This window comes from Eleginops maclovinus, chromosome 6 (genome assembly GCF_036324505.1).
Source record: "Eleginops maclovinus isolate JMC-PN-2008 ecotype Puerto Natales chromosome 6, JC_Emac_rtc_rv5, whole genome shotgun sequence".
In the NCBI taxonomy this organism is placed as follows: domain Eukaryota; kingdom Metazoa; phylum Chordata; class Actinopteri; order Perciformes; family Eleginopidae; genus Eleginops; species Eleginops maclovinus.
Genome location: NC_086354.1, coordinates 2917074 through 2936457, shown reverse-complemented (window position 1 = coordinate 2936457; position 19384 = coordinate 2917074). Strand labels below are relative to the sequence as shown.

Genomic DNA, 19384 nt, shown 5'->3' with positions numbered 1-19384 from the left:
GGAAATGTTGGACACAACATTTTTCTGAATTTTAAATCTCTTTCAAATTCAACATTACTAGCTTGAAATACACTTCTCAAAGATAAATGCACAAATAATCCATACATTACAGAGAGACTCACTAATAGGGTGGGAGTAATGGAAACATCTGTCTGTACTCAATATAGTTCACAGCAGTACAACTACAGCCTGCCAAAACACCTAGTGGGACGCAGCAGGGACAGGGAAGCTCCACAACGATTTATTGGACATGTAGTTTGAGCGGTAAGCCACACAGCGCTTACTATGCATGCATGGGTTCATCCATTTATTCCTCTGTCACTTACATGTTTGATCCCATGCTGCATTTCTTTTGATTTAATTTGATGTTTTATTCATAAGCTATAAGTCCCTGAATAGAGGAAAAGCCCTGGTAAGATTGATATATTTCATTAGTAGCCCAATGAAGCTCTTAGTCTAGACATGGGCTCATTAGATTTATTAGTCAGAAAGGTACAATTTGTAAGTTGCTTCACCAAAATGATCCCATATATTACTGTCATGATGGTAGGTGATCTCCAAGTAACTGGGAAAGAAAATACGTGTGCTTAAATGGTGCGTCTTTTTTTTTTTCTTCACCTTTAACCCCGTCAAAGTAAGGACTCTATCTGTTGTGCTGTGTGCCGTTTTATGGCAGGGCTGATCATGGGATTTTTTTACAAAAGAACATATAATAATACAAAAAAATCCCTAAATGTTATGTAGGAATGCTATAGTTCTGGATAACCCCTTAAAAGCCAGAAATAAATATACATTTATCTGATTGAACAACATATTTGTGCTAGTGTAAAATCTTCAGAGCCAGAATGGCTTGTAAAAAAGATTTGTGTTAGCAGCTTTTCGATGACTAACAATTACTCTTTTGTCTCTGAAGACGGAGCAGAGACAAGGCTGGATAATACAACAACGCGTTATTAAAGCTGGAATACAAAGGCTTTTATGTAAAACCAGCAGAGGGGACAGGAACAGCGCTATCTCCATTTGTGTGAGCCTCATGGAGAATCATTTATAAATATGAAATCATAGCTCCGTTCTGAGACAAATGGACCAGAGAAAGGAAAGGGAGGAGGACAGAAGACTGCAGGAAGATCTCGGGGAGGGATCAAACACAATGCTCCTCTTTTATCATCTGGGTCAAGTGATGGGAGTCAGTCACACCTCTACTGCTGCGTTATGGGAAATGTAGGCACCAAACCTATTCCTGTTATTAAGCCTTCACACATCCAAAAATCCTTAAAGGGGCCATATTCTGCTCATGTTCAGGTTCATATTGGTGTTTAGTCCCTCTACTGGGACATGTCTCCATGCTTTAATGTTCAAAAAGCTCTTTATTTCTCTCATACTGCCTGTGCTGCAGCACCTCTTTTCGCCGTCTGAAACCACAGGCTTGCTGCATGTGTCCACCACAATCCCTGCTGAATCTCTGCTTCCTGTTTGCAACTTAGCTGTGCATCAGGTTATCTGTTGCTCTTGTGGATAAACTCCAATGATCCATTCACTTGGGTTGGCTCTCAGCTAGATTGTATTTTCCAAAAGGAGCATCCCTTAAAAAAAGATCCAAGATTCCTCATGTGCACATCACACTCATTCTGATTGTGATTGTCTGATCATCTGCAGTTCTACAGCCAATCAACAGGCGTGCTGGACACAATGAACAATGAAATACTCCATTCTAAATGCTACTTGGACTGCCAGTATTATTGAGCTGCTGTATAGTCCTCATCATCATCACATATTTGAAATGCTGCACGCTACAGTGTAAAGACCGTGAGAGAACTGAATGTAATTAGCCATGATTGTCACAACCTGTCACATCCTTCTGTAAGGTATGTTTATCTTTTCTTTGTGAATAGAGCAGTGACCTCACTTATCTTACCTTTCTTCCCTGATAATGCTACCTTATGAACAATGGGACTGTGATGAACGTAACTTGTTAGCTGCAGGTGGGCAGTTGGCTAAGCTACCGTTGCCCAAAAAGTGCCATAGAGTAACATTAGAATGTTTTAAAACTGTACTCAGAAAAAAAAAAGTGCATTAGTGAAGTTAAATGTCACGCTGTAAAGGTAGTTTTGGCGGGATTTTAATAAATCCAGTTACTGAAAGAAAATGATTTTCAGCAATGAAGCACAGATATTAGAGAGGGATTAGAATACCTTATATAAAAAGCAGAGGGTATAAAATGGGTGTTTGTTTAAGGAGATGGGATTTATTGTATCAAACTGGGTGTCCAGAATTGTGGAATTTGATGAAATGTATTGCTACAAATAAAAGTAGTATCAGTATCCTACTATGAGTTATAACTTCTCACCGCACATGTGTCCTCTCCCCTCCATGGCAGAGCTTCCATCTGAGACTGGTAAGTGCATTACATCCTCACAAGAAGCACTCTAACGAATCAATAATCCTTAAAAGCAGTGAAGTTAGTACACTCACTACCCCACTCTACTCCATTTAACCGAAGATCAGCTCCTCCGTTCCTCACTGGCAGAACTGAACCAGTTAAAATGGCTTTTCAGATCATTTCAGCTGAACCAAACCCTACACAGTCTTCACACCCATGGAAATTATCCCTCTTCAAGCCCCTAACTAATTTAAACAACATTAGTATTACCAGTCATTATGTTGAATGATGCTTGACATTCATGTAAGACAAAGGTGTCATGAGTAAGAACCAATAAAAACTGGGTACAGCAGTTGTTTTAGTTTTAAAAGTACAATAATTGCTGATTTGTTGTGTATCAACAGCATACAGCCGCGGAAAAAATTAAGAGACTACTTCAGCATTATAATTTTCTCTTGTTTTATTTTTTATAGATATGTGTTTGAGTTAAATTATTATTATTATTATTATTATTATTATTATTATTATTATTATTATTATTATTATTATTATTATATTTTGTATTCTATAAAGTACTGACACTTTTTTTCTCTGTGTTGGAATTCAACAGACGCTGGAATGGCTGCCAAACATGTAGAGATAGAGATTTAAGAAACATGTGAAAATGTTTCGAAGACTTTATATAAATATACAGTTCAATAAAAATGCACCTTAATCAATAGCAGAGATGGTGTGTAACCATGGGTGTATAATAAGAACTGGATGCAGCGTTGGAGGCGGGACCTCGTTCATTCCTATGAGAGCTGCTCATTGGCGCATGAAGACGAAATGGCCTGAGATTCTCCAGAGCAAAACGTCACAAATTACCCATAATGCCAGGCTGTCGAGAGCATAGAGCATGCGCAGTTGACTTTCCCATTAAGCCCCGCCCCCGACCTCCCGCTCTCGGCTCAGTAGAATGAATGGAGAGAGAAAATAAACTTTCAGCTTTTAGTGCATTTCACAACTTTAAGGACCTAATGTTTTCCATAAGGGCTATAAAAGGGTTCATACTGGGTAGTTTAAAAAAAATTATCCACCGATTTACAGACGTCTCTTTTCCAATGTAAGTCAATGGGAAAAAGTCTTTCTGGGCCGGTGACGTCACGGACTGATACGGAAGTTGTAGTAGCGCAGTTTAGCCAATAAGAATATTTTCCTTAGGAGCATTTCCTGGGGGCTTTTGTGTAACAGGAATTTGTTGACTGTCTTCACTGTCCAAACATCTACAAATGCACTTGAGCATCAGATCTAACACCCACACAGACTGGCTGATATTTGGCATGCACGTGATAAAAGCACAAGGGCTGTTGGAACGAATTTCGGTATTCGAATGTAATTCGAATTTGTAAAAAATGAATACTAATCGAATGTAAAAATTAGAATTCGAATGGGTTTTTTAAATAAAAAAAAAATATATATTTTTTTAAATTGTTGACTATCTTTAGCGAAGGTGTGATAGGCCTAACAAATCGCTTGTCACTCTTAATGCACAATCTAAAAATGGCGGCCAGCGGTGCGGAGACGGAGATCACCACTCCTGCCAATTTTAGAAGTAATGTGTGTGCACTTAAACAGCGCACTTACTGTTATTCTGTTTCATACGAGAAGAGAACTGTTGACAATGTTCATTAAAGTTGACAACTTTATTCATTTTGTGTCTAAGCTTTATCCTTATTTACTTAGCAAGACAGCTATCACCTGGTAATTACATGTTTATTAGTAATACTGAAATGCCCTCTAGTGGACATAATGTAAAACAAGTCAACTACGATGTCATAGTGGCAGTGGCAATTCATAAGCCCGTTTTTACAGTGTGTGTAGATAGATAAATAGTACATATTAATAAGTCAAAATTGACCATTAAATATTCGAATATAATTCGAATTTAAAAAAATAATAATGAATGAAATTCGAATGGGATAATAGAGGAAATTGACAGCCCTAAAAAGCACATTGTATTTTACTGTAGGAATTCCAAAACGATTTAAAAGTTGGGACTTCTAAACTTCATCTAATCTTCACTTCACCCTACATGTCTAATATATGTAGTAATGAAAGCGCTTTGAGCACTTGGAGAAGCGCTAAAATAGATACCATGCATTATTAAACAGCAATACACTTAAAGTTAAAGGTTTCACTACAATAAACAAAAAAACAAAAGGCAGACATTTACATCCCAATACGTTGTAGTTAAGAATGTTCGGATAACAAAATCCATCAAATTCCAAAACCGTTAAATAAGATAAAACATGCATGTGCCATCAAGGTAGTGTACAAACATCTAAAGAAGGAATTCGATGGATCTCCATCACGGTAATCGCTGTGCTTTAAAGGTCAGGCACATTAGACGGATAAGTAGCAGCATTGTCCGATATGAAGCGTGGAGGGGAACAGACAAAGACTCTCTGATCACAGAAACGCAGCGGCAGGCACAGTCCACAGGAAGTTAAGCAGAAGAGCAGATACTATTCATTTACCTCTGAATGTAAATTAATTCAATCAACCTACCACACAATATGGACTGCAGATATACAATATGAGATCTTTTATCAAGTATCCTTTATCTACAATTGTTTCCACTCACACACACCTGCAGTTATTTTTTTATCATTGTAACAATCACAATGTAACTACTGATTTAATTGTAATTGTTTGTAATATCTTATTTGAAGTAGTGCAGTAGTAACCTGTACAGGATGTGATTGCTTTTTGGGTTCTGACATGAGTCTATAAACGGGTTGACGGTCTACAAATGGTGAGTGCTAGTTCTTCATGAATATTTGAAGGCATCTATAAAGTGTTGTCTGCCTGAGTGAATGTGTCCGCCCCAGAAATGCTTTGGAAGATATTCAGACTGTCCGACACACAGACGTCTTTATTCAGAAGAGGGGGGCACCATTTTGACCCATCCTGACGTGTGTCCTCAAAGGATACCATGTGATAGCGTGTAATACTTTAACAAAATTGTCACTACTACAACTCATTCAAAACAGTGATGAGATCATTAAATAAAGGAAGAGCAGTTAGTGTAGAAAGATAAAAAATAAAGGTTTGTTTTTAACATTTAGTCTTTAGTAGAGGTCTGTTCTTTTTCGTATTGCAGCAGGGTACTTTGTAGACCACAGATGTGCGTCAACCACACATAACCAGAACCTGCATTAAATCCAGCAGGGATCATTCAACCTGATCCAAATTCATTCAGAGAGAGGAGAGCAGCATGATGCCACCTGGTAGCATGGACATCTGCAGAGGGACTCACAAAGCACTGGAAGTCCAAAGGAAAGGAAATAATTCCATATTTAACTAACTCAAATTGAATTTACTAAAAAAAAGAAAAGAAAATTCAATTGAGCGTCTATGTAGCTGATTAGTTCAATATCATCTCACTATCTGTCAACTGTCTAATAAAGATTATACCTCTGCCATGAAGAGTGTGACACACCACGAGCAGACTTGATAGTGTGTCCTCTTGGTTCCACTAGGGTGTTAAGCTTATTCACAGACCTGCATCCTACAGCAATACATCAGGGGCTCCCACAGCCAATAACAGCGGAAATAATCAACACCCACGTTTGTTTTTCATGAATTGCCACTATGATAAAGCTCCAAGACCATTTGATCCAATTAAACTTTTTAAACGTCATGTCCTCAGTTTTTTTGTACGTTTCTGTTCAAAGAATGATCTTTTCATTCACTGTGGACTCACAAAAACCTGTTTCCATTGTTCCTTGGTCATTTAAGAATAACTCTGAGTGCTATAAAAACATTGATTAATAAACTCTTAAACTAAAGTTTACCTTTAACTGACAATACCCTCCCATGATGGCTTGGCCCTTCTGTAGCTTCACATGAAACAAGAGAACTAAAAGTGATGTATTTATTGTTTATTGTCAAAGGGCTCATTCTTAATGGCTGAATTGAACTTTCTGGTCATGAGCAGTAACTGCCTAAAGGACTTTAATTCTTCTTTTTCCAGCTAGTTTATGCTGTTCATAGCTGCACGTAAAACAGCAATGAAACACTATTGTAGGTGGTGAGTATGTGTGACCGGGCTCAAGCAGATCCTTATTGAACCATTTTCATGCTTCATAAGTCGGCTGTAGCCTGATCCCTACTGCCATAAAGAGCCAGTGTCTCCATAAAATAGACGCCTGCTGCTGGCTGTAGAAAGGCAGTTTGAGTCCTGTGTTGTGTAGGAATGACGGTCATAAACACTGCCTGCTGATTTACTCCTTATGTTGTGGCTCTGTGGTTTCTGCTGTCCGACTGCACTCAAGCTCTGCATGTGAACACATTGGTTTATGTATCACTTTAGCTCTGGGTTTTTGTTCCCTTGTTTTATTACTCCTTTCATCAACTCTAATGTCAATGTGGAAGAAAATGCAGGTATAGTAATCACAGATATCTTCCTGCAATGTTGTCACAGCTTCAGGGCACTTCACAGCAAATTGAGCTGCACAGAAGTGGACTTTAAACGCTGATGGCCATAGGAGATCATGCCTTGCTGATGTGCACACACACTCACTAGCTCTTATATTCATTACCCTTTCTTTTGAGTGCTTTCATTAAAGAGGACATATTCTGCTCATTTTCAGGTTGATATTAGTATCATGTGCCTCTACTGGGACATGTCTCCATGCTTTAATGTTCAAAAAGCTCTTTATTTTTCTCATACTGCCTGTGCTGCAGCACCTCTTTTCACCCTCTGTCTGAAACCAGAGCCCAGTCTGCTCTGATTGGCTAGCTGGCCGGCTCTACTGTGATTGGTCAACCGCTTAGAAATGTCCTGTCCCCTTATCACCTACGATGTGTTGGAGCGCTAGACAATAAAAGTGTGTTTATTACATGGTGGTGTCACTATGTTACAGAATTTAACATAGGAGTCCAACTGAAGCTTTTCAGGCAGGGGGCGGGGGGAGTATGTGGAGGGAACACAGGGATTTTAGGGAAAAGGGAAAACCCCAAAAAGTATAATAGTGTCACTCAGTCTCCTTATTATTGCCTGTTGTCAGGTGTAGGTTGATACGTATATTTTGCAGGCACTATGGACATCTGGTAATCCATTTTATCGGGTGTGTGTCTCACCTTTGGCACATATTCTCTTTGCAAGGAGTCACAGTTCTTTGTTATGTCTTGTCATACAGAATGTTGATTATTCTCTTAGAACCAGCTAAATACTTGGGACTGGGGGGAAAATCTTCATGATTGGTTAGGCAGGAGCTTTGTCACTTGGTTGCTTGCAGATAGCTTTGTGCTGTTACTAACCTTACGACACCAGCACCCCCAGAGTTCTCTGTCCAACAAGCTTTTTCTTTTACCTAATCTGAGTGTTGCAGAAGTGTTGTACGGCATTGTGGGAGTTCATGGTTAGTTTTACTCCAAAAACACTTTATCTAAAGCTCGCAGCAGCAGCGAGTTGTGCGAGTAGGGTTGAGTCAGCCAGCAACTTAACAAAATGTCATTTAGGTTGTAAAATACAAATCCCATTTTCCAAATTTCTAAATTTTTATTTATTCAGAATATTTTGGATACGCATTTAGAACATTTTGTTATTTATTTTACCTAGACCCTGTCATTGTCCCAGGGTGCATGAGAGATTTACCATCACAAATATTGAAGCTCGAGTTGAAACCAGTTTGAAACGTGTCTCTATCCAGCTGCAAGGTGGCGTCTCGCTGACTCACCCTCTCTCTCTTTTATGATGTCGAAGAACAGATTCTGTGATGTGTGAATCACTTGAGAATAGAACAAGACACGATCCTTGATTCTGTCACCGACCACTGATTGATTTCATTTTATATATCCTTTCATTTAATATATGAACTGGTGTGTTTCTTCACATCCGAGGCTGGATAAGCAGTCGGCAATTCCCCCCTGTTCCCTGGGACTATTGAACCAATTTCTGTTTCCTCAACAAAGCAAGGAGAAACCATTTTGTAAATGACAATGTAGAATCTCTGCAGAGCCAGAACCTACGGTGGCCGAGAGGGGCAAAACCATGCAAATATAAAAACACAACAGCGTTTAGTAAAAGCTCTGCATGGACAAAATGCTGCGAGAAGCTCCACGACACAGGGACACTAAAAAGTGAAACAGCTGTGACCGGAGCGCTTGTTGACATTTGGGGATTATTGTTGGCCAACTGTCACTGTTGTTGGTAATGTACCTAAAATGTATAATGGGCTTACTTTAACAATATGATCACATGATTCGTTCCTAGTTGCAGATCTGCTGTAAACTAGCTAGCTAACGTCGCTAACAGTCATTACAAATACACCGACAAAAAATACTATAGCAGCAATAACTCCGAGTTATGCTGCTGAGAGGCTGAAACTTGCTTTTCGCTGTGACGCGTTAGAGTTCATGGTGCTTAAAAAAATCAAAGTTTATTTATACAGCCCAATATCACAATTTTACATTTGTCTCAGGGGACTTTAGAGTTTGTACATAATATGACACCCTCTGTCCTTGGACCCTCACATCGGTCAAGGAAAATCTTCCAAAGAAACCCCCCAGTTAACGGGGAAAATGGAGGAAACCTTGGGGGGAGGAACACAGGAGTTTCTCATTCCCCAATACAGATTTTCCCATATTACAATGTTCTCTAGATTATATTTTGTCCTGTCGGTCTGTGCTTTAATAGATGTGGGTAGTTGCTTTAATTTTATTGTTCTCATGTCCTTTCTCTTTTGATGTCCCCTATTCAAAGCCCCTATTGTGATGAAAGACTGTATAAATAAATCAACCTGACCTGTAAATTGGTGTACAGATAATGAGGTAAACAAATGGGGGGCGGGCGTTTGACTCAAGAGGAATGCTTTTAGAAGTGAAGTGAAAATTAAAACAGGTCCACAGTGCCCTGACAGCGCTCAGTGAATCACCGATGAAGTCACAGCGATGGTCCTCTCAGGTCACGCTTCCTTTTTTATCAAATCCGCCTACGCAGTTCATCCCCGGCTTGGATATGCGAGTCAAAAAATCAGCAGGAAGTGTCGACAAGGCTTATTCAATTTGGGCACTGTGTGCCAGTGACCAGCAGATAGAAAACAATTATTTTTAATGAAGCATATTCGGAAAGTGGTTTATGGAAACAGTATAAGTAAAGTTTAAAAAAGCAATAATAACATCTGAGTTTGTTTTAGTTTAATACATACAGTAAATGGTGAAATTTCCACCCACTCTTTGAACCAGAGGCAATGATGATTAACTTGATCGCTCGAGACTTTTAAAATGTATTGCAACACTGTAACCCTGCTAGCAATCCCCACATTTTTTAAATGTAACACTGACCTAATGCATATGCGTTTTTATGTGAATATAAGGGAATACAGTTACCTTTTTTAGTAAATCCGTTACTTTCCAAGCCTGGTTATGTGTTGACATGCTTGGTCATACTCCTGAGGCATATACTAAGAAGCTAGGTCATCAGACCCTGGATATGTTTGAGTTATCTGGCTTAACTAACCCTAACAAATGAGATATCGATAAGGGGTCCTACGACGTCAGGCTACGAACACGTTCACATGAAAGGGGCGGGGTTAGCAAGATTCCACCAATCACAATATAGACAAGTGTACTGATAGCGGAGCATCATACTTCTTGAATGAAGATTAAACTATAAAATGTGATAAATATGGAGAAGTTAAACTATACATCCATGACTTCAACACATAATCAAGGATAAAACGTCTTGGGTCATTATGAGATATTGTAAGTAAGCCTGCATCCCGCAAAAGTTTTAATAGTGAACTTTCTCTGGAAAGGAGCAGTGATATTATATTAATTGAGATGTTCACACAGTCAGTGATCTGTCTTTCCTGTATTCGGCAGTTTAAACTGTGTTTCCTTGAGACTGGAATAGGACTCCATTACTTTAAACTACTTGCACTGAGCTCTGGTTGGTCAGCAGGCGGTGCTTTAACAGAGTTGATCTCTTATCTTGAACATAACCTGCTCCGGAGCTCTGATTCTCGTTTAGTTACACCAACAAAACTAAACAGTGCATGCCAGACCAAGTTCATTAAAGCTAATGTTACACACTGCAAGGTGAAATGCCTGACACTGTAGTGACAGAAGGTAGTGCTCTCAAGTTATTCTGTACTTATCACATCAACGGGAACAAAGGGAAAAATAACACAGAAATAAATAATAGTAGATCATATGTACAGAAATGCAAAAATCTGTATCTCTGCCCTTTTAGGATAATGGGATGTTCATAAGGGTTGTTGCTGATAGGCCCCCAGATTTAAATCCGAGGCTGGACATGAATGCGGATGGACTTTGCAGTAGTGAGAGAAAGATTGCAGCAATGCCATTGAGAATACTGTAAATCATTAGGGTGGTTAAGTCTGAAGTTCAGTGCCTTGCTCAGGGGAACTTCAACAGTAGCAGCCGCAGCAAAGGGAGGGAGAGCAAAGTATTTATAAAGACGTTTAGGAAGCCAACAACCCCATTTGATGGAGTTTTAAAACAATCAAATCCTTCGAATGATCCTCACTGACCGTACACACCTTTTTTATTATGAACACACAGTATTCAGATTCATGACAAAATAGATCATCTTTATTTAACACTTTCAATATAGTATAATAGAATATATAAACAGAGACAAAAAGACCAACAAGGCACAATGATTTCTGGTTATTGACTTTCTCCAAGACTCATTTGATAATGGATGTTAAAAAAAAAACTTTGATTACGTTCACTTTTCTAACAAAAGTTTAACAAACCTAAGTCAAACGTGCCTCTGCCGAGTCATGATGACCTGGAGCTACTCTCCGCACACTGATGAAGAAGTTCATCAGGAGCCTGCTGAGGATGAGCAGACGATAAAAACACCTGCAAGCTGTTTGCTATCGCTAATATACTGAAGTCACTGGCTCTGCTGTCTATTAATGACATCACAAACAGGTCCAGCATGTGGGAAGTCGTTAATGTGAGTGCACACTAAACTGTGAAAGAAAGAGCTTGCTGTTGGTTCTGTTCTTCAGTTAATCAATAGAGAATGCAAAGTGCAGTAGTGCTAGACTGACAGTGCCAATACAGTGTGTGTGCTTTACCTCTACTTGCTATATTCTATGTCTCAAGTTTCTTGACACATGCACCCACAAGAAATGTACTGTAATGTTGACTGTGTGCTATTGCAATTTGAGATGCCGACTTGGGAAAGTTTGGCAGTCTACTTCAACTGACAATCCCAGGTAAGAGCCGAAGAGGGAGAAAAGTTTCCACTGCAGAACACTGGGGAGGAGGAGGAGGAGGAGGCAGGGTAAAAAGAGAAAAAATATTCAGCTTCTTTTACAGCCAAAGGAAGCGAATGCAGCATTTGAGTTCATCAATACAGTGCATTTGTGCCACAGACCAATAGCAGTATGTTGAGAAAAGATTGAGGAGCAGCTTAAAATTAGCTGGTCCACCTTAAAAGTCAGTCCACCTGAAGTGAGCTTAAGTTGCCTTCTAGCTAGTATCAAGGCTAACACTTTAATTGAACTTGGTTAGAGTTGAATTCACCGTCAAATAGAAAAACGTCTCTGTTCACAGCTATATTATTCCTGCTACTGACACCCTACCGTGACCACAGACTACTAGCGCAGTAATTAAAAGGATGTGTTTCTCTTGAATTACATATTAGCATATTAATAAAATATTAGCCTAGCAACCAAAGACAGTCCAGCTAATTATTGTAATTAATTTTTTCTTGGATGTTTAAAAGAAGAAAGTGATCACACATTATGTAAACTACATGTTCTGGAACATTACCAGACATACATATGGCATATTATTTTTTCACTGAATGGGTAGGTATTTGTTTGCTGTCATTGTAGCATCAACAAGACTATAACACCTCTGTTGTGCAGTATTATTTATGTGCAATATATGCATATAAACACACCGCTGTATCATAATTATTATTACTGGCTGCTATCTCTTAGTGGACAATTCAACTCTGTAATAATTCTTTAAATAACCCTGCAACATTTAGGCTTCATAAAGAAGCCACTTTTCAATGTCTGCGCTAAAGTTTCTTCAACCACTTTCTATACTTAGTTGCACTCGCCAAAAGATTAAGTTGCTTTAGTCAGTCAGCCGCCCCCCCCCCCCCCCCCCTCTGGAGTGTTCTGCTCTCAGTTCTTGGTGTCGACCAGGCAAATTCTTTGTGCCAGAGCAGAAGCAGTTGTTGAGCCAGAACCGATGTGGAGGAAACACAAATTCTGAATCAGCCCTGGAAATGCTTCAGTGGTAAAGGGGTATCTAAGACTAATCCTGCGGGATCTCAAACCCCTTATCTGGGACTCCCGAGGCCCCTCGCAGTTGGCATGCAAACATTGGCGTAGATGATGGGAACATCTGCACTCACCAGCAGACCTCAGTACGTCAGGCTGCAGTCTGTCAGATGTGCGGGCAACCCTAAAACACTATTGTTCTCGTGAAAGACTCCGAAGCCAAAAGGATTTATAGCCAGTGGCATTAGTGTCTAATATTTCTTAGCAAAGCGACAATGGGAAGATTGTATGAAACTGATAATTCCGCTGTATGTTTTGGGAATTGAACCACGCCCAGGAGATATGGTCAATTTTTTATATTTCTTTAAAAAGTAATAACACGCATTTCCTCAACAGATAACATATTGTGGCCTACACAAAACAAAAGAGCAACCAGACAGCAGAATGAAATGAAATGAGGGAAATTGAGAGCTATTTAAAATTGAAATCGTGACACGCGTAATGTTCTTTTTGGTACATAGTGATTTGACAGCCAGTGCAGAGCGCTCCTTTGGATGACAGGTAGCAATTATGACCTTCAACCCTCAAACTATTGTTTCTAATGTGCAGTCTGAAACAGACAAGTCAGTGACATCATCCGTATTGCATTTCTGGACTCAGTTTCATATTGTATGTGCTTCTACTGTGACATGATCTATTTTTTTTTTTATACCACCTGTGCTACACATGGATGAATAGAGAACTGGATACAGAGTTGGAAGCGGGACCACAGTCATGGCGCATGAAATGGCCAAAATGGCCTGCCTCTCCAGAGCAAAAGAACCCGTATCTGGGCACATAGTGTGCGCACTTGAGATTTCCCTTAAACCTCAGTAAAATGATGGTGCTGTCTGAAACCAGAGCCCAGTTTGCTCTGATTGACTCTTTTGTGATTACTCAACCGCTTAGAGATGTCCCGCCCCTTAACCGATCATGTACAATGTGTTGGAGCACTAACCAATAGCAGCGCAAGTGTTACATAGTGATGTCACTCTGTTATGGACGTTAACAATGGAGTCCAATTGCACAAGCAAGGGACCACAGGAATTTGAGCCTCTGCATATCATTTACATAAACAACAACCTATAGAACACACTAGAGGAAAGGGAAGCCTCCAAAGAGACATAATAGGGCCTCTTTAAGCTTTTAGAAACTGACAACAGTAATGTTGTGCATCCACATAAGACATGCTGGCATCCTTTCTGAATAAATCTACATTTGTGAGCATGGCCTAGTGAAAATAACAGCAGTTCACTTCAACGCTCAACAAAAAGGACGGGTGACAAAAAAAAAGTAGAATTTATGGACAAACTTTAGGTCCTCTGTAGAGAAGGTACAGTGAGTGGTGTATGGAGCAAGGGTTTCAGAAATAAAAATATAGACACTCACGTCTTGAGAGCGGTGATGAGGTACATTGTCTTGGGCAGGAGCAGGAACACCTGGTCTGTGAGCACAGCCGTGATGATCTTCTTGGCTACATAGTTCGGATCCAGGATAGGCAGCATTGTTGGCCACCTGGTGAAAACAAGGAAAAAGGATTTAGACAGAAAAAAAAAAGCATTTAAATGTAAATCCTTAGAGCAGGTCCTTTTTTTAGATGTTGTTTTTGTAAGTGTGTGAGAAGTAGGAAGTGACAGGTCAGGCGTGAAGCATGTGTCCTGGTGCCTTCTGGGGCTGTTTGATGGGTGAATGAAGGGAGACAGAAATACAGATCGACACTAGTCTTCAAACACATTTAAAACCTGACCCCAGGACTTCTAGGAGTGTACCTGTGTGTGTGCGTGTGAAAAAAGAATGGCACTGTCAGTCCAATGTCTGCCAGTTAAAGTGTCACCGGAAAGGCCTGAGGCTCGTTGCTGCTCTTGTCCGTGCGTCTGTTTGTCTGAGTCATTAGAGCCAGCTTTAGTTTGGGTTGAGTAGACTGGCGCACTAAAGGTGGCCATGGAACTGTGTGGTATGTGTGCATTGATTGAAAAGGAATTTCGGGGAACAGGTGAAAGGACATTTCCATTCAAAAAGGCTCATCCCCAATTGAAAATACTCTTGGATAAAGAACTTCGGGAATAAGCAAGATCGAAAACAATTGGGTAAAAAATATACTGAATATGGGGGAATGTGTAAGGAAAACGGGGGGAGGGCCAAGTTTAATATTATATGGCCTATAGATGACATTACAGATGTTTGACCTCTATAAGAGATCTGTGGACTCGGGCCTTGGTATCAATATTCAGTAATCATAAGCAGATCATTTCAAATATGTTGCACTGCAACAGCAATGCGTTTGTTGGCCTTCTTTAGACCCGTTTCGATATTTTCACAGTTCAATAATATGTTTTACAGCTAAGGAAGGGCAAACAAGGTCATTCCAACAGGCCTGGAACATTACTTTATCAACCTGACACATAAAAGAGATCACAGTGGATCACAGTCAATTCTATTTTAGGGATTGTCTCTAAGTCACTGTCCTTTTCTGTTCCCGTAACGTAAGATAACAGGAGATGGACTGGCTCATGGAATGTACGAGCTAACACTGTTAGCTTGGAGTCAGACGGTATAGCTGGAGTGTAGTTTAATGTGCTTAGAGAAAACATGGCTACCCAGGATATAAAAGTGACAACATAAATGTTATCAAACTGTTCAGGAGTCTTTACCATGAGCCTTCACCATGAGCCTGAGTCTTTACCATGAGCCTGAGTCTTCACCATGAGCCTGAGTCTTTACCATGAGCCTGAGTCTTCACCATGAGCCTGAGTCTTTACCATGAGCCTGAGTCTTCACCATGAGCCTGAGTCTTCACCATGAGCCTGAGTCTTTACCATGAGCCTGAGTCTTCATCATGAGCCTGAGTCTTTATCATAAGCCTGAGTCTTCACCATGAGCCTGAGTCTTTACCATGAGTCTTCCCCCTTCCCTCGTCCAGCACCAGTCACTTTCTATTCTCCGCTGCTACTGAAAATGTATTTTGCACTAAGTATTATTTGCACTAAGTATTATTTGCACTACTGTCAAATTGTGTTGATTGTGTCTAATACATGTATATTTTGTGTATATATTACTTAGTTTTTTTTCGTATACCCCTTTTTACTCGCCCTTTTTTTTCTAGGCTCTTATCTTTTTATGTTATATGTTCTTGTTTATATTTGCACTGTGGGACTGCAAGAAACGGTATTTGAATTTGCTTTATGTATAACACATGTAGAGACTTTGACAATAAAGTGGACTTTGACTTTGATCATGTTTTCACCATGAGCCTGAGTCATCATCATGAGCCTGAGTCTTCACCATTTCTTCATCATGAGCCTGAGTCTTCATCATGAGTATAGGTGAATGGGCTCTTACACCCAGACACATGCACACCTCAATAAATCAGGAGGAGACGATCTGAAGAGGCTGTTAGCACAGGCCTTGTTAGACTGAAGCCAAGGACTGAAGATAATTACAGAGAATGGGAGAGATTTGATCTATTTCAATGATTCCCTATTTGACGTGGCTTTTTCAAACAAAAAGACAGGAGAAAACACTAAAAAGAGGGAGCACAGAGCGGAGAAAATAATGTGTGGAGAGATTGTGTGAACGTCATTGGTTCATTTAAGCAGTGCTGAGGTGATAAAAGCCAATCAATTTAAAGCCATCAGAGTGATGCAACAAGAGCATTATTGACTGTGTGATAGAATAAGTTTCATAATTGTACTTTATAGTCTGAGATGTGTCATATTTGCGGTCATATATCACCCAGTTTCCAGCCATCCTGTTCCTTGGAATCCTTGATGCTTCTAACTAGCTGTGTGTTAGCATGCTTGGTAAAGTGGTGTCATTAGTCCACTCACTTCCACCTATCTAACTTCCAACCTGTCAACTTTAGGCAATTTTCAGAAAAAGTTTGTGGAAGTCATTTTAAAGAAGGGGAGACCTTTTGTTGTTAACTAGCTTTAGCTAGGTAGCATGCAGTCTAGGATTTGGCTGTTAGGTAGGCCATGCTTCTGTAGGACTGAGGTTGTCATTCAAATGATAAAATATGGCAAGAATCTTCTGTCTATCTACCAAGAATAACAGTCCTAGTGATTAATAAATGTCCAGGAGCTGCTGCTCAGTGTTTTCTGATAAGAAAACTAGGGAAATCAGCAGAAAAAAAATAAGCTGAGGCAATAGCAAGCTTAGGTCAGGCTGGGGCCATGTGTTCATTTTATGCTTTTTTCTCCACCTCAAAATGGAAAAACAAGCAGCTAATACACAATACTATAGGTTCAGGATCATTAATAATAGAAATGGTTTTACCGCCGCATGGTTGTACACCAACACACACACAGTCACACGTATGAATTCTTGGGTTAGGAAATGTGTTTTGTGAGGTAACAGTGACCCCTAATATCTTGATCCAAATTTGAAGGCATTTCCTCAATCATCCTTGAGATGATGCGTTCACGAGAATAGGAAGGAGGAATCTAAGAACTGATTGAGTGACGCAGACAGATCTACTCACTAAGAAGCAAATGTACTCCTGGGCAACCGGGCAATACACCCCTTGCAGGTCTCTAGACAATAAATGAACAGAGAAAACAGAAATCCTGTAAAGAGACCTACTTAGTTTGACATCCATCGAACATTCCCGTGTTGATGAAGTATGGGCACACAATGGTGGTCTTGACGCCATCTTTCCCAGTGGCCAGCAGCTCCAGACCTACAGACTCTGCAAAACCTACTGCAGCAAATTTACTGGCACAGTAGTCTAGAGAGAGAAGAGGAGAAAAGTGTGAGCCTTTTAAAAGCAACCGTAAAGACACACTCAATCAACTTATTCACATGCTCTCTTAGAAGTCAGTAAGAAAAAAACACACTCAGATAGAAAATGTTAGAACACTGTGTATTAATACCAGTGTTTTCGTGTTAATAAAGATCTTCCACACTGAACCCTCAGAATACACAGAAATGGCTACAAAGATAATTATCTTTCTTTTGTTTAAATCAATGTTTTTCAAATCAATGTGCAAAAAATCTTTATTTTATTCATTAAAAAGCACACTGACGTAGAATATCTTTACAAATTAAATCAACACAATTTAGAACTAATTTAATGTTAGTAGTCCATATTTCTAAAAGTGGAATTTCACAATTCTCCGTGCCAAATCAATAAGATAGGTACATTGTTATTTATTTAAGTATTTCAAGGCTCATTTTTTAAATTTGAATACTGTTTTTGTTTTTTTAAAGGAACTCTAAAATGTCATAATTCCCTCTCTAATATACAGTATATCTTAAAATGCTTTAAAAACAACTGTATACTTAAATAAGTTTTTGTCCAAGAATCAAATTCAACAAAAATAACATTGAAGGAATCAAGATAACGTCATACAGTGTCATCACCTTTAACAAACACACATATTAGGCCAGCCTGTTTAGATATGGAGAATTATTCTTCCTGTTCTGAATAGCTCAAGGGTCTGCATGACATCAAATGAGTCACCTGTTCGTGTGTGTGAGGCTCTGTACCCTCACAACAGTACTGTGTTTTACAAGCAGCAAACATAAACCTTTATGAACAGGTGTGTGTGTAACCCATGGATGTACGAAGAGAACTGGATACAGGGTTGGAGGCAGCGCCCGTTTGTTCCTATGAAAGCTGCTCAGTGGAGAATGAAGCCAAAGTGGCCCAACTCCAGAACAAAATACACCTGTTTCTTCCAGCGAACTCACACATCCATTGGGCTGCAGAGCACACAGATTGGCGTACGCCCTAAGCCCCGCCTCCAATCCACTCCTCTGTCATCTATGGGCTCGGCTTAGTGAGAGAAAAAAATCCCTAGAATCAGCTATTAGAGTTTTTTATATATTTTTTAAATGTTAAAAGGCTTTTAAAAAGGCTATTCAAATGTTTGACTGTGAAGTTGACATACAAAAATTACGCTGATTTACAGATGTGTTTTTCACTATGTAAGCAAATGGGGAAAGTCTTTAAAGGACTAATGACAACGAGTGACTGACAGTTAAGTTGTATTGCCACCGTTTGGCCACTATCGTTGAGCCTCCCCTTAAGCCCCGCCCCAAACCTCCCGCTCTCGGCTCAGTACAATAAATGGACAGAGAAAATAAACCTAGATTCAGCTTTTAGTGCATTTTACAACTTTAAGGACCGAATGTTTTAAATAAGGGCTATAAAAGGGTTCATACTGGGTAGTTTATTTAGTTTTTGTTTTTTGAAATCCACCGGTTTACAGACGTGTGTTTCCCATAGACTGTATAAATAATGGACGTAGTATCTGTGACGTCACCTATACGTTTGTGATGAGCCGTAATGAAGCTCAAAGTGGGCGACTCCCACCGTCGACATCTTCTCAGTCTACCTCCTGCCCACTCCCGGCTAATCCAAATATGGACATAGGGTTGAGCTGAAGCGGACGTGGCTACTGAAACACGCCCATCTAGCTCGAAGCTACCAAGCTAGCGAAGGCTTCCAAGCTAGGCTACATGCTACCGCAGGGATTCCCAAAGTGTGGTGCTGGGGGTGCGCGAGCTGCCACCAGGGGGTGGGCGAGATGAAACCTGTAATGGTGGTCTGGTGTAAAAATATTACACAGTGTTGTTTTTTAAGTGGGATTTTTCCATAGGCTACAATAAAAAAAAAAGGAACAATAAACATTTCCTTTGTAATCCCTTTTATTTTAAATCAAAAAACTATAATTTATTCGTTTTTGATAGACACTGT

The 19384-nt window shown here is 39.7% G+C and overlaps 1 protein-coding gene across 2 annotated transcripts in view; it reads right to left on the bottom strand.

Annotated features, from left to right (window-relative positions):
• sdr16c5a (short chain dehydrogenase/reductase family 16C, member 5a) overlaps nt 1-19384 on the bottom strand; it is a 34913-nt gene that overhangs the window by 2183 nt on the left and 13346 nt on the right. Inside the window, exons 5-7 of one of the 2 annotated variants that reach the window (XM_063886418.1) lie at nt 17266-17410; nt 14074-14199; nt 10920-11662 (exon numbers count right to left, since the gene is read on the bottom strand). In XM_063886418.1, coding sequence (XP_063742488.1) covers nt 11560-11662; nt 14074-14199; nt 17266-17410 — 374 coding nt within the window. In that variant the 3' untranslated portion in view covers nt 10920-11559. Of the gene's footprint in view, nt 1-10919; nt 11663-14073; nt 14200-17265; nt 17411-19384 lie in introns of those variants that run through there. The other variant, XM_063886419.1, reaches the window with a different exon arrangement.